Source organism: Corythoichthys intestinalis, chromosome 22 (genome assembly GCF_030265065.1).
Source record: "Corythoichthys intestinalis isolate RoL2023-P3 chromosome 22, ASM3026506v1, whole genome shotgun sequence".
Lineage (NCBI taxonomy): Eukaryota > Metazoa > Chordata > Actinopteri > Syngnathiformes > Syngnathidae > Corythoichthys > Corythoichthys intestinalis.
The window spans coordinates 8,810,630-8,824,947 of NC_080416.1; the positions used below are offsets into that span (position 1 = coordinate 8,810,630).

Genomic DNA, 14,318 nt, shown 5'->3' on the forward strand with positions numbered 1-14,318 from the left:
CGATTCGTCGACTACCAAAACCTTTTATATTGACAATACAGATATTTCCAAAAACTCAATTTCAAATCGAAAAATTACGCAATACAGCACATTTATTCATTCATAATGTCACTAACGCTAGGTATTTCCGCCAAGGCAACACTCACACTCACGGACATCTTGAAAGAACTCCACAGCCTCTGTTTAATGTCTCTCTAAAATTTGGGTCGTAATATCACAATACAGTGATGTGTGAGCGTTACGATGTAATAAGCTGATTTTCCATTGGAAAATTTGACAACAGAGACGTTGACATCATCGTTCAAACTTTGATTAAAGGCGCTATATTATCAATGATGTGCAGATGTGAAATTGGTGCATTTACATTGTTAGGAAAAGAGCGGATAATAGAACACTTAAAAGTAGATTTTTATTACTATTCAATTGAATTTCTTAGCTAGCTATATGCTAACATTAGCTTTTGAATTGGGTTTAAAAAAAAACTTTTTTTCTATTAATATTGAAGTCTACTGAACCCCTCTCTAAAAGCAGATACTGTAAAGAAAAAAAAAAATAATAATAGTAATAATAATAACTGAAATATGATTGCCACCGAGGCTAGTGGCGGCCATTTTGAGAGGAGCGGCATCCCCATCAAAGGTAATGCATGAACTTGAAAATGCAGTCATAACTTGTCATAACATTTCTCAACTGATTTTCACGAGATGTTTTGTTCTGTCAAAGCATCCGCTATGAACTATTCATATATATTCATATTCATATATCATTGACAGCGCTAGACGTCCAATCCATTTTGAATGTCATTTACTCCTCTCAGTCAAAATGTATGCCAATTAGTTGAACTTCAAATTAAGTCTACTTAAAACCTAACTAGCATGACTAAGAACGATGTATTTTACGGAGCCCCTAAAGGGACAACTGGTGCGCACCAGAAACAATCTAGTAAACATTAGCATTTAAGGTAGCAGATTTTGAGATTAAAGTTAGACAATTGTTGTAAACATTAGCATTATACAGCATATAAGCTAGCGGACTTTTGCTATGAAAGTTAGCCAATTGTGGTAAAAATTAGCATTATATAGCATTTAAGCTAGCAGACTTTTGGTATGCAAGTTAGCCAATTGCTGTCAAAATTAACATTAGATAGCATTTAAGCTAGCGGACATTTTCTATGCAAGTTAGCTAATTGTTGTAAACATTAGCATTATATAGCATTTAAGCTAGCGGACTTTGCAAGTTGGCCAATTGTTGTAAACATTAGCATTACATAGAATTTAAGCTAGAGGACTTTTGCTTTGTAAATTAACCAATTGTTGTAAACTTTTAACATTATATAGTATTTAAGCTAGCGGGCTTTTGCTATGCAAGTTAGCCAATTGTTGTAAACATCAGCATTATATAGCATATAAGCTACCAAACTTTTGCTATGAAAGTTAACCAATTGTTGTCAACATTAGCATTATAAAGCATTTCAGCTAGCGGACTTTTGCTGTGCAATTAGCCAATTGTTGTAAAAATTAGCATTATATAGAATTTAAACTAGCGGACTTTTGCTATGCAGGTTAGCAATTGTTGTAAGCATTCGCATTATATAGCATTTAAGCTAGCGGACGTTTGCTATGCAAGTTAGCCAATTGTTAGAAACATTGACATATACCATTTAAGCTAGCAGACTTTTGCTATGCAAGTTAGCCAATTGTTGTAAACATTAGTTTTAGATAGCATTTAAGCTAGCGGACTTTTGCTATGCAAGTTAGTCAGTTGTTGTAAACATTAGCTTCTATAGCATTTAAGCTAGCGGGCTTTTGCTACGAAAGTTAGCTGATTGTTGTAAAAGTTAGCATATAGCATTTAAGCTAGCGGACTTTTGCTATGCAAGTTAGCAACAATTTGGGTAAGCTATGCAAGTTAGCAACAATTTGGCTAACTTGCATAGCAAAAGTACACTAGTTTAAATCATGCAATATAACGCTAATGTTTAACAAATAGTTTCTGGTGCATACGAGAAACAATCTAGTGCGCACCACATTGCTTAAATTTATTTTATTTCTGTCGATAGCCCTTTAAGGTCTCCACAGTATTTTTAAATAGAAGATGCTATTTTAACCCCACCAATTGCATTTGAACAGCTACCAAATGTCTTTTTGTTTCACCGTGTATGCAGAAAACCAAGACGAGGATTGGGTAACACAAGCACAAAGTGAAACCAGAGTCAATAGATCGATGCAGATGAAAATGGAGGCAACACAATGAGGTCGTGGCGCATCACAGCACTCAAAGTTGAGTTTTGGAAAGAAAACAGTAGAAACTGACTGAACGGGCCTATTGACGAGCGAGCCAAATCCCGCTTCGGATCCATTTCACAAATCCCGTCTCGTTGCGTGACGCCGCCAATTAAAGACGGAGCGCCCAACATTGACCGGACGAGTCATAGTTAATAGGATATCGCCGATTAATCTCGGTTTAATCTTAAACTCGGGACAAACTGGGTTAAGATTGTTGACGAAACACCGAAACGTTTTAAACTTAAAAGTTAAAACTGCCATTGAGTTAACATGAATGGAGCAAAAAAATATTTTTGAAGAATGCGGATGATTCCGGAAGCTAATTTCATAAACAAGATTAGATTTTGTGTACTTACTGACAAATAGTAAATGTAGTTACATCAGCTGGTGGAGGAATACAAACGGAATGACAAAACTAAAGACAAAAGAACGTTTTAGTTCACGGAAGTGAATAAAAACTAATTCAATGAAAAAAAAAAAAAAAAAAAGGAAACTGAATTGTATGTTCACAAAACTAGCTACAACGTAATCTTGTGTTCAGATTTTATACCTTGCACATGAAATTTAAAATGACTGAATACATGTTTTTAAAATTGTTAGCTCAAAAAAGTATGAAAAACTGAATGAACATGCTAAGACGACAGATTTCCGCCTCATGCCACCCTAACCTTTGACCATTTCTTTTCTCATATCACCTAACCTGCAAATGTGACTTTAGTTATCAAGCTATCATGAAATTCCTTTTCTGACCTCTGTGACCTTTGACCTTACAACCCCAAAACAATCTCCTATTCTGTTTCATATTCCAAACATATTCTACAAATTTGATCATAATTCATTCATGAGTCATCTTGAAAACAAACAGGTATACGGCACGGAATACACAACTTCAAACTTCTGTAGGTTTCACCAAAATGGCGGACGTATCTAAAACAAATGCTAAAACTAGGAGAGCACCCCGATCTGATCACGTAATTCAACCTCGATCACAAAATTTTCAAAGGATCGGAATGGGGTGAACAAGATCGTGTTTTTAAAATGCATTTGTTTTTATTTTTACATTTCAAAAGGTACAATGCAACGAAATATTCCTGATGTACAAGCATTTTGCCAAAAGAAACCAAATAATATACCGTATTTTGAGGACTATAAATTGCAGTTATTTTTTTTTCCCTTTCATAGTTTGGCCGGGAGTGCGATTTATACTCTGGAGCAATTGATGTGTGAAATTATTTACAAATTACTGTATCATTTCACATGTTATTTTCACACTAAACCGAAAGAAGGCGTTAAAAGTCAGTGTTTCAACATTGGTGGTAACTTATAAAAACAACTGAGAAGGGCTGAACAAAACTGCACCGAAAAGAAAATTATATTCAGCCGAAAACAATCATCAAGCAGCAGAAAGAAAGTTTGGAGTTGGCAAAAAACGTCTGTCATGTCCGTCCCAAAAATGCGACTTATACTCCGATGCGACATGCTTTTTTCCCCTTCATCGCGCATTTTTGCGACTTATAGTCCGAAAAATGTTAGATTTTATACAACACAACATCTAAAAACCACCAGAAACAGTGGAAGTAAACACCATCGGAAGGCCAATGTTATGTTTAGCTGTTGCGGGAAGCTAATGCTAAGATAGCATCGTGAAAAGGGAAGTAAACACCGTCGGAAGGCGAATGTTATGCTAACCGTTGCGGGGTAGGTTTTATACAACAAAGGTGGATGTTATGTTTAGCTGTCGTGGAAAGCTAATGCTAAGATAGTATCATGAAATGCTGACGGAAGGCGAATGTTATGCTAACTGTCGCGTGGTAGGTTTTATCCAACACAACATCTAAAAACAGCCAGAAACAGCAGAAGTAAACACCGTCAGAAGGCAAAGGTTATGCTTAGCAGTCGCGGGTAGCAAACGCTATGATAGCATCGTGAAAGCAGAAGTAAACACCGTCGGAAGGCGAATGTTAGGCTAACTGTTGCGGGAAGCTAACGCTAAGATAGCATTGTGAAAATGGAAGTAAACACCGTCAGAAGGCGAATGTTATGCTAACTGTTGCAGGGTAGGTTTTATACAAGGAAGGTGAGTGTTATGTTTAGATATCGCGGAAAACTAATGCTAACATAATATCATGAAATGCGGTCGGAAGGCGAATGTTATGCTAACCGTTGCGGGGTAGGTTTTATACAACGAAGGTGGATGTTATGTTTAGCTGTCGTGGAAAGCTAATGCTAAGATAGTATCATGAAATGCTGACGGAAGGTGAATGTTATGCTAACTGTCGCGTGGTAGGTTTTATCCAACACAACATCTAAAAACAGCCAGAAACAGCAGAAGTAAACACCGTCAGAAGGGAACGGTTATGCTTAGCCGTTGCGGGAAGCTAACGCTAAGATAGCATCGTGAAAGCGGAAGTAAACACCGTCGGAAGGCGAATGTTCGGCTAACTGTCGCGGGGTAGGTTTTATACAATGAAGGTGAAGGTTACTGTTGTGTGAAGGCTACTGTTATGCTAACTGTTGTGCTGTATAAAACCTATCCCGCAACATTTAAAAACAGCCAGAAACAGCTGACGTAAACACCGTCGGAAAGTGAATGTTGTGCTTAGCTGTCGCGGGAAGCTAACGCTAAGATAGCATCATGAAAGCGGAAGTTAACACGCGTTGGAAGGCGAATGTTATGCTAACTGTCGCGGGATATGTTTAGGCGAATGTCATGCTTAGCTGTCGTGGGAAGCTAATGCTATGCTAGCATCATGAAAAGTGGAATTAAAAACCGTCGGAAGGCGAATGTTATGCTAACTGTCGCTGGATAGGTTTTATACAACAAAACATTTAAAAACAGCCAGAAACAGCAGAAGTAAACATTGTCCGACGGGAATGTTATGCTTAGCTGTCGCGCGTACCCAACGCTAAGATAGCATCATGAAAAGCGGAATTAAACACAGTCAGACGGCGAATGTTATGCTACCTGTCGCGGGATAGGTTTTATACAACAAAAAAATTAAAAACATCCAGAAACGGCAGAAGTAAACACCGTCGGACGGCGAATGTTATGGTAAGCTGTTGCGCGTAGCTAACGCTAAGATAGCATAGTGAAGCGGAAGTAAACACCGTCGGAAGGCAAATGTTATGCTAAATGTGGCGGGAACGCTAAAATAGTATCGTTGAAGAGCGATAAATATTTACATACTGCAGGATTTTTTTATTTTTTTTGTTAAATCAGGTATTGAATCATGACTGTTTTGGCGGATCCTCAAGATCAGTTGACGTGGATTCGGGTTTAAAAATATGATCACGACATCCCTAACCTCAGGCATGAAAATGGGTCAGGGGTTAAAAAGGTGAGAAGGGTGTGGAGGAAATATGTTCCAGTACACTGTACACCCCAACAAAATATTGAGCTCTGTCGACCCACACTGTGTTTCAGCAGGGCCGTGCAGAGACCGGTGGAGGGGCGGGTGCTCGTAGATCAAAAGAAGCACATGAACAAGTATTTAATACACCTTAAAACAACATAACTTCAATTTTAACCAGCTTTAGATAATAATTGGCTGTGACTGTGACATACTTTAATTGGGAGGGGGCAACAGTGAATAGAAATCAAAACTGTCATCAACACTTTCTGGCTGTGACTCAGTCAGTCTGCCTCTTTTCTTCCTTCAACCTCTGCATCAAAACTTCCTTCCTCAACTTGTTCATCTGAGAACAAACCACATCAGATGGTCACTGAGCCACCAACAGCACAGTTTTCTCAAAACTATTATTTCATTATTATCCATACTTAACAACTGTAGCACCTAATGATTAATAAAGCAATGACATAAAATCTTATAGTAAAATAACATTGCAATTGTGTTTATAATTGTATTTAATACCCGACTATCCTTGCAAACTTGTTCTTACCAGGTCTGCTATTCACCCAGCTGATGAGGTATCCACTGCCTTTAGCAGCCTCATCCAACTCCTTTTTTATCCCTCAATCTCCTTTCCCTACGAGGCATGTCTATGTAATGAAATATAAATATTTTTAAAAAAACAAAAAAACAGACTCCCTGGTGACTTTTAGTTTTAAAGCTTTCTTAATTTCTTTCTCTCTCAATAATGATGGAGGTAGATTTGTGTTTTTATTATTCAATCAAAAAACAAAGTTACTTCTATCAAAAACAAAGTTGCTTCAATCAAAATACAGTATATACTTTTAATCCCAAAAAAAGTCACTTCAATAAAAAAAAATTGTTTTTGATTGCAAAAATAAATTTGAGACAAAAAAAGCATTTGAAAACTATTTTTCTTGATTGAAACAAATTTTTCCATTGAAGTAATGTTGTTTTGCGTTTGGGCCACATTATGGCTAGGACATTTGTGTCTTTATTATTCAATCAAATAAGTTGCTTCAAACAAAAAAATATATATAAAAAGAAAAACTTTGCACATGTGTCAATCACTGTTTAACAAAGCCTGAGAGGGTTTGAGTAGACTCACTATGAAGCATTTAATAAAGCCAAGCATTTTCTTACTACTTTATTCTTGTTTAAAAAATAATTCGGTGGGGCAGTAACATGTTTAAAACTTATAATTCTTACATTTTGAAGTGCTTGAAAACCATTTATAAATGATACTTTGGTGAAAAAAGTGAAAAAACGTCATATATATATATGTATCCTTTTTCCAATGTAAAATCTGAATAAATACATTGAACACGCACAAAAAATGGGGGGGGGATGGGGGGTTCTTCACGGTTTTCACTTATTGCGGCGGGTTCTGGTCCCCATTAACCGCGAAAAACGAGGGATCCATGTATGTCTGAAAAGCTTTAAGAAGCAAGAGTCATTCCCACCACTCGTCGGGCCGGTATTGTGCCGACACCGGCCGTCAGCTCAAGTCCCAGCCGAAAATAACGCGTCTCAGGAGGACGACGGGAGCGATACGAGGCGCCCCAGTCAAGCGGCTCACTTCACCGCAGTCCTCCATCCGAGAGCATGCCGCTTAATTTGACTCAACAGTGTGTTTCTTCGTTTATATTACCGCTAAATACACAACCTTGACGCCAATTTAACAGGAGCTATTTTTTTTTCTCATGGGAGATTTGGCTAGCTCTGGCAGTGTTCAACGCAAGCTGCAACGAATGGCAGTAACTTTTTTATATCGCAAAATGTGAAAACGATTGAAACCATTACTCACCAAATTCAATCTGCTGGCAAATACAGGCAAGTGTGTATGCTGCGCTCTGGTCTGCCCCGGTGTGAATAAGGCCTGCTTTTTCTTTTCGCAGCTTTGCAATGCAACCAAAGGCTCTCCGAGCACTCCATGTTAACGTAAGGAGTGCGCGCGTTTGGAATAATGGAACGCAGCTTGGGCCGATGATTGGTTCTCGTCAGCGAAGCATCTAGAAGGATTTCCTGACTGTCCAAATGTCCCTTTTTTAAACAACCGATTTCTTAAGTGCTCAATTTACGTACTAAGTTCATCACATGATCATAATAATAATAATAATTAAATAAAACCTCCCGACCCCCCCCCCCCCTCCCCAAAAGAATTTCTCCTCGGATCTACGCAATTCACGTAGGTCGCCCTTTTTGACTTCAAAACGGCGAATTTCGCCGAAAGGTGAGAGATTTTCATGCTTGCTAACCTTGTCTTACGTGTATTCTACGACAAAGTGTGAAAACTCACCTCCAGTGATGTTGGCGCTGATCCATATTTATCTGCGGGAGCAAAAAAAGTAGAGAACAAAACAAACGTTGTTATTTGTGTTATTCAAAATTGTGCAATAAAAAGACACAGAGTGTGGAAGATTTGATGATTAGCAACACAAAAACGACTAAAATAAACTTTTTTTTTTTTTTTTTTTTAACTTATTGACTGCGCTAGTCCAATCCATTTTGACTGGTAAGGGTGAATGAACATTCCAGTCAAATTGGATTGGACGTCTATCGCTGTCAATGGCCGTAAAAGATGTTCATTCAATGTTCGCTAGCCAACCCAGAAAGTGAAAGTCGTCAAGTGTTTCAGTTGTAGACTTTAACAACGTCGCACACCCTTTTGGAATTTTGACCCACACGCCAGCTTCCGTGTCCACACGTTACACGAACGTCATGTGAATTTTGTTCCCGTGCAAGTGAACTCACCGCCCGCTGAGGTCACCGAAAATGGAGACGGGAGAGAAAATAAAAGTCATCCATTAACGGTCGTCAAGGGGGGAAAAGGGGGGCACCAGGAGACAAGGAGCTCTGTGTACATGTTTTCCCATAGGAAGTAACACAAATTGAAGTGTTTTTGGGGTTCTCAGTCGATAAACTAAAGACGTCTTTTAAACTCCCTCACTACACCCCTAAAAAATAAAATTTTCAAATGAAAAATGCTCAAGACAGTCCAAATTTCAATGTGTTTTTTTTATCCAACCAAAACCCTAATTTAGAAGTATTTCTATTAGACAGCAAAAATGTAATTGACAATTTCACTATGATAGGGTGGACATGGTTAGCTTGACAATGTGCATCTAGAAATTAAACATATGAAATTAACAAAGAAACAATATATATTCAGCAAGTATCCACTTTATTAGCAAAATGCTAATCATGATGTCACTGAAAACAGTTGCCCTATCATTACAGGGTGGACAGCAATCTTTCACATGTAAATGGTGGAAATGTTTCATTTGGTCGCATCAGGCTACAAGCAAAACATGCTGAAATTACAAAATATATTCATTTTGGGAATAAACTTCGTTCATGTCGCTGAAAGCATATGACGCTGTTATGACAGGGTGGACAGGAATTTTCCATAGGCAAATGGTGAAAAATGTTTCACTTGACAAGAGTCAAGCTACATGCAAAACATGCTGAAATGACAAAATTTAAGTATTAATTTTGGGAATAATGTGAATTCATCATATCGCTTAAAAAATGCTGCTTTTATGACAGTGTGGACAGCAATTTTCCATATGCAAATGGTGGGAATGTTTCACTTGACCACATCAAGCTACACATTAAACATGTTGAAGTTACAAAATATAAACATTCATTTTGGGAATAACGCTAGTTCATAAAGTCGCTAAAAACATTCCGCTGTTATGACAGGGTGGACAGCAGTTTTCCACACGTAAATAGTGGAAATATTTCACTTGACCTCGTTAAACTACACACAAAACATGCTGAAATTACAAAATATATTCATTTTGGGAATAAACTTAGTTCATGTCGCTAAAAGCATGCCGCTGTTATGACAGGGTGGACTGGAATTTTCCATAGGCAAATGGTGAAAAATGTTTCACTTGACAGAGTCAAGCTACATGCAAAACATGCTGAAATGACAACATTTAAGTATTCATTTTGGGAATAACGCTAATTCATAATATCGCTTAAAAAATGCCGCTGTTATGACAGTGTGGACAGCAATTTTCCATATGCAAATCGTGGAAATGTTTCACTTGACCACATCAAGCTACACGTTAAACATTCTGAAGTTACAACATATTAACATTCATTTTGGGAATAACGCCAGTTCATAAAGTCGCTAAAAACATTCCACTGTTATCACAGGGTGGACAGCAGTTTTCCACATGTAAATAATGGAAGTGTTTCACTTGACCTCGTTAAGCTATACACAAAACATGCTGAAATTACAAAATATAAATATTCATTTTGAGAATAACGCTAGTTCATGTCGCTAAAGACATACTGCTGTAATGAAAGGCTGGACAGCAATTTTCCATATGCAAATGGTGGAAATGTCTGACTTGACCACATCAAAATAGTTATGGTGTTATGGTGTTATACTTATATAGCGCTTTTCACCCTTTCATTCATTAAGTCGCTAAAAACATTCCGCTGTTATGACAGGGTAGACAGCAATTTTCCTTCCACTTGTCCGCGTCAACCTACATGCAAAACATGCTGAAATTACAAAACAAATATTCATTTTGGAAATAATGCCAACTCATGAGGTCACTAAAAACATTTGCTGCCGTTATGACAGGGTGGACACACAGTCAATATCTCTGTATGAATACAGTTAATCCTTATGCTCTGTCTGTTATACTTTGTTTAGTTATGCCAAGTCACACTGCTTGTTTTATGACAACATCAAGACTGGCTGCCCAGCTCATGTGCAAGGATACAAATTACGTAAGCGTCCGTGCTTCCATTCATCCTAATTGGTCTCACGTTGGCTTTATTCAGCTGAAATGTCCCTAAAATGATTCCATGTGCATGCCAAGAAGAAACGCAAAGTACTCCCACTAACACCGTACCTGTGTAATTGTTGGGTTTGTTCTGTTTGAAGGCAGTGCCAATATAGTCAGTGTGGCAGGGTGACATTCCACTCACATTAGCGGTTAGCTACGGAACACTTGTACCATAACATGGGTGGTGTTTGGGTTTATGAAAAGGAACAAAACAAATTAGCGGAAATTAAAATGTCAAACTTCCTGCTTCTTTCTGAACAATTTTAAAAAGTACATGGTAATAATTTAAGTGTTTTCAAAGAACCACTGAAAATTAGCATAAAAAAGCTGTTCAAAACTGAAATTCTTATTTTTTTTCCCAAACGTGGCTGCATGAAATTTTACAACTTATCAGAAACATGCCTCGCAAATTTCCTGTTTCCAGGTCAAACAGGCTTCAGGGGTTGATAGATTTTTCCACAGCAAACAGCTTTGAAGGATTTCAGGAAATCAACGTATTAGCTAACTCACTTTGATCCAAAATGGCAGACTTCCTGTGGCTTTTCAAGCTCGACTTCTTGAGACTTTTTTTGTTAGGCTGCTTATGATAAGTGAGTCTGTCAAATTTCATGAAGCTAACTATAATTGGCTTCGAGGGCTGAATTTTCTAATGCGTTTCTGCCTCCCAAATGCTGCAAACTATAGCAATAATAAAGTTGTGTTTTGAAGCTAATGTGCAAAACGTGTTTCAGTGATGTTTATCGTGGCCCGAGGTGCTTTGAAGCCAAACATTAAGGCATGAAATTCACAGCTGTCAAGTCTTTTCCTGTATGGAGATCATTTTTACTGAAGATTTTTGGATCAATTATTGCGTGCAAGTGTTTCTAATGAAAGACTAGCACAGGGGTGTCCAAACTTTTTCCCCAAGGGCCGTTCAAAAAAGATGGGGTTTTTAAAATGTACTTAATTATTTATTAGATTTAATTCATCAGCTGCCATTGACAGCGATAGACGTCCAATCCAACGATGGATGTCCAAGCCTTTCCAGTTCAAATGGATGTTATTGCCTATAACTCAATGGCAGTGAATGAGTTAAGGGTGACAAGCAATAAAATTATCAAGAAGTTTGCACTAGTGCTGCAACGATTAATCGATTAACTTGAGTAATTCGATTAGAAAAAAGATTCGAAATAAATTTTGCTGCTTCGGGTATTCGTTTAATTAAAGTGGCGTTGTCATTGTTTGTTTTGAAAGTGTTTGCATTTTGTTTTATTGATTTGGGTGGATATACTGGCCACTAGTGGCAACAGCTAATATTACATAACTCATTTCTAGGGCTGTCAAAAATATCGCGTAACGGGTGTTAATTGATTTTTTAAAATTAATTCCGTCAAAATATTTGACGCATTTGACGCACATGCCCCGCTCTAACAGATTAAAATGACAGAAAAGTGGCATTTCCACTTGTTACTTGTGGTTTTTGGTTTTTTGTCACCCTCTGCTGGCGCTTGGGTGCGACTGATTTTATAGGTTTCAGCACCATAATTATTAGTTGCATCAACAATGGCGAGCTACTAGTTTATTTTCTGATCGAAAATTTTACAAACTTTATTAAAACGAAAACATTAAGAGGGGTTTTAACATAAAATTTCTATAACTTGTACTGCTACTAACATTTATCTTTTAAGAACTACAAGTCTTTCTATCCATGGATCGCTTTAACAGAATGTTAATAATGTTAATGCCATCTTGTTGATTTATTGTTATAATAAACAAATACAGTAATTATGTACAGTATGTTGAATGTATATATCCGTCTTTCCATTCCAACAATAATTTACAGAAAAATACGGCATATTTTATAGATGGTTTGAATTGCTATTAATTACAATTAATTTTTAAGCCGTAATTAACTCGATTAAAAATTTTAATCGTTTGACAGCCCTAAAAATTACACAATTATTTTTTTATCTTTCCAGTTCACGCTGTCTGTAGGTCTACTTCCTCATACCAAGTGCCTGTCAACCTTCCACTGAGCAAACCCTCCCATTAGATAGAGGGCTAGCGTTTGAAAGAAATGGAATAAAGCCTGTAAATTGAGGGTAGATCAGTGCAAAACCTAGTCTAAAATGCCACTTGCCCAGAATTAGTCAGCGTAAAAAATAGAGCTCTGCGTTTCTTAGTAGGGCTTTACCTATCGATTATTTTAGTCGTCGATTAATCGATGAACTAGTTCGAATAATCGGAAAAGGAACATGAAAAATTAAAATACCTGAGCTGAGCCTCAAACGGTATTAAAAAAATTAATTAACAAGGATCTATGTACAACAAAAGAACAATTGGCTAACTTACATACAAAAGTCCGCTAGCTTAAATGCTAGAAAACGCTATTTTTTTGTTTTGTTTTGTTTTTTTACAATGCGCTTAACAAATGGTTCACATATTCCTACAAAAAACGGCTAAATATACCTCTAAACTAACTAACAAATGCATTAAAAAAACATTAGCTTAAACAAAAACTTAGCTTATGTTGGTCTTAACATGGAGCAGCTGGATTCAGCCATGTTAAATGAGGCAGACTGGACAGCAGTGTATCCACCAAAATCAATAAAACTAAATACAAGCACTTTCAAAATTAACCATTACAACGCCACTTTAATTAAACAAATACATTTAATTCGAATCTTTTTTTCTGATCGAATACTCGAGTTAATCGATTAATCGTGCAGCACTATTTCTTAGTTTCTTAATCTTCACCGAACCCCTGAGGTTCGATCGCACCCCAGTTAAGAAGCACTGCTCTAGACTAGCATGTTAGCATTTGGGCTATTTTTAGCCTGGCTTTTTGCTGCAGACTGTAAAACATGGTGGTCCCCCCCATCACGTGGGACATTGTTTACTGACCCACCCACTCCAATATTCATTTTTTTTTTTTAAGTTTTAATGCAATTTTCGAGATAAAAATATGACAAATGCATTTCAAATTGTGTGACGTCAACGTGCGCCATTTAAAGTCGCTTTTTAAGGGAAAAACTCGTACCTGTAGTGCCTTCAAAGCGCAGCGTGACGGTACCGTCCCGGGAAATTCGGACATCCCCGGGTCCCTCGATCCTCCGCGGGGTGTCTCCACCGCAGCTACCGCCGCTCTTGGAGCCCTTCCGCCGCGGTCGCTTCGCCGCCAGCGTCCGGCAACATTGGTAGCACACGGCCCATGCTTGCTCCTCGTTAATGGGCTGGCTGTACAACGCCAGAATTTCCGCCAAGGAGACGTCCATCTTCTCCATCTCCTCCGCCGCCTCCTCCTCGGTGCCCACCGCGTCCATGTTGGCGTCCTGGCCGGCGGAGGAGCTCAAGGCGGCGGCGAAGTCGCGGGGAAGGCTCGGTGAAGTCAGCACCACGTCGTCGGTAACCGCTTTCTTGGACATGCCCCGTTGGCGTTATTTCACCGGCATAACGACGGCGAGGAGATTAATTCCAACTAATTAGGTGTTTTTTCTTAGCTTTTAACGCGGAGGTTTTATGCTAATGTATCTTCTCGTTAGTTAACTGTCGCTCAAATGACTGAACGATGATGAAGTGACTGCGGGTGGGGAGCTGTTTAAGCGCTTCCCCCGTGCAGGAAGCGGAAATTGATGCATAATTTTCAAAACAGGAACTATTTTAAAAATGTTTTCATACACGAATTTCTCTATCAGTTCAGAAAAACGCGAATAATCATGGTGATAAATTACTAAACTGTAAAGTACAGTTTTTCGTGCTGATGAGTTGCCTTTAATTTGAAATTGAACCGGATCTTAAATCTTATATCATTATACATTGACACGTCAAAAATTTGAAAAATGTTCCCGTTTGGAGGGGAAAAAATCTCTCAA

At 38.0% G+C, this 14,318-nt stretch overlaps 1 protein-coding gene across 4 annotated transcripts in view; it reads right to left on the bottom strand.

Annotated features, from left to right (window-relative positions):
• spire1a (spire-type actin nucleation factor 1a) overlaps positions 1-14,043 on the bottom strand; it is a 40,840-nt gene extending 26,797 nt beyond the window's left edge. For all 4 annotated transcript variants that reach the window (XM_057828266.1, XM_057828264.1, XM_057828265.1 and 1 more), the window contains exons 1-2: positions 13,487-14,043; positions 7,956-7,987 (exon numbers count right to left, since the gene is read on the bottom strand). In XM_057828266.1, coding sequence (XP_057684249.1) covers positions 7,956-7,987; positions 13,487-13,871 — 417 coding nt within the window. In that variant the 5' untranslated portion in view covers positions 13,872-14,043. The remainder of the gene's footprint in view (positions 1-7,955; positions 7,988-13,486) is intronic.
• Positions 14,044-14,318: the final 275 nt, after the last annotated feature.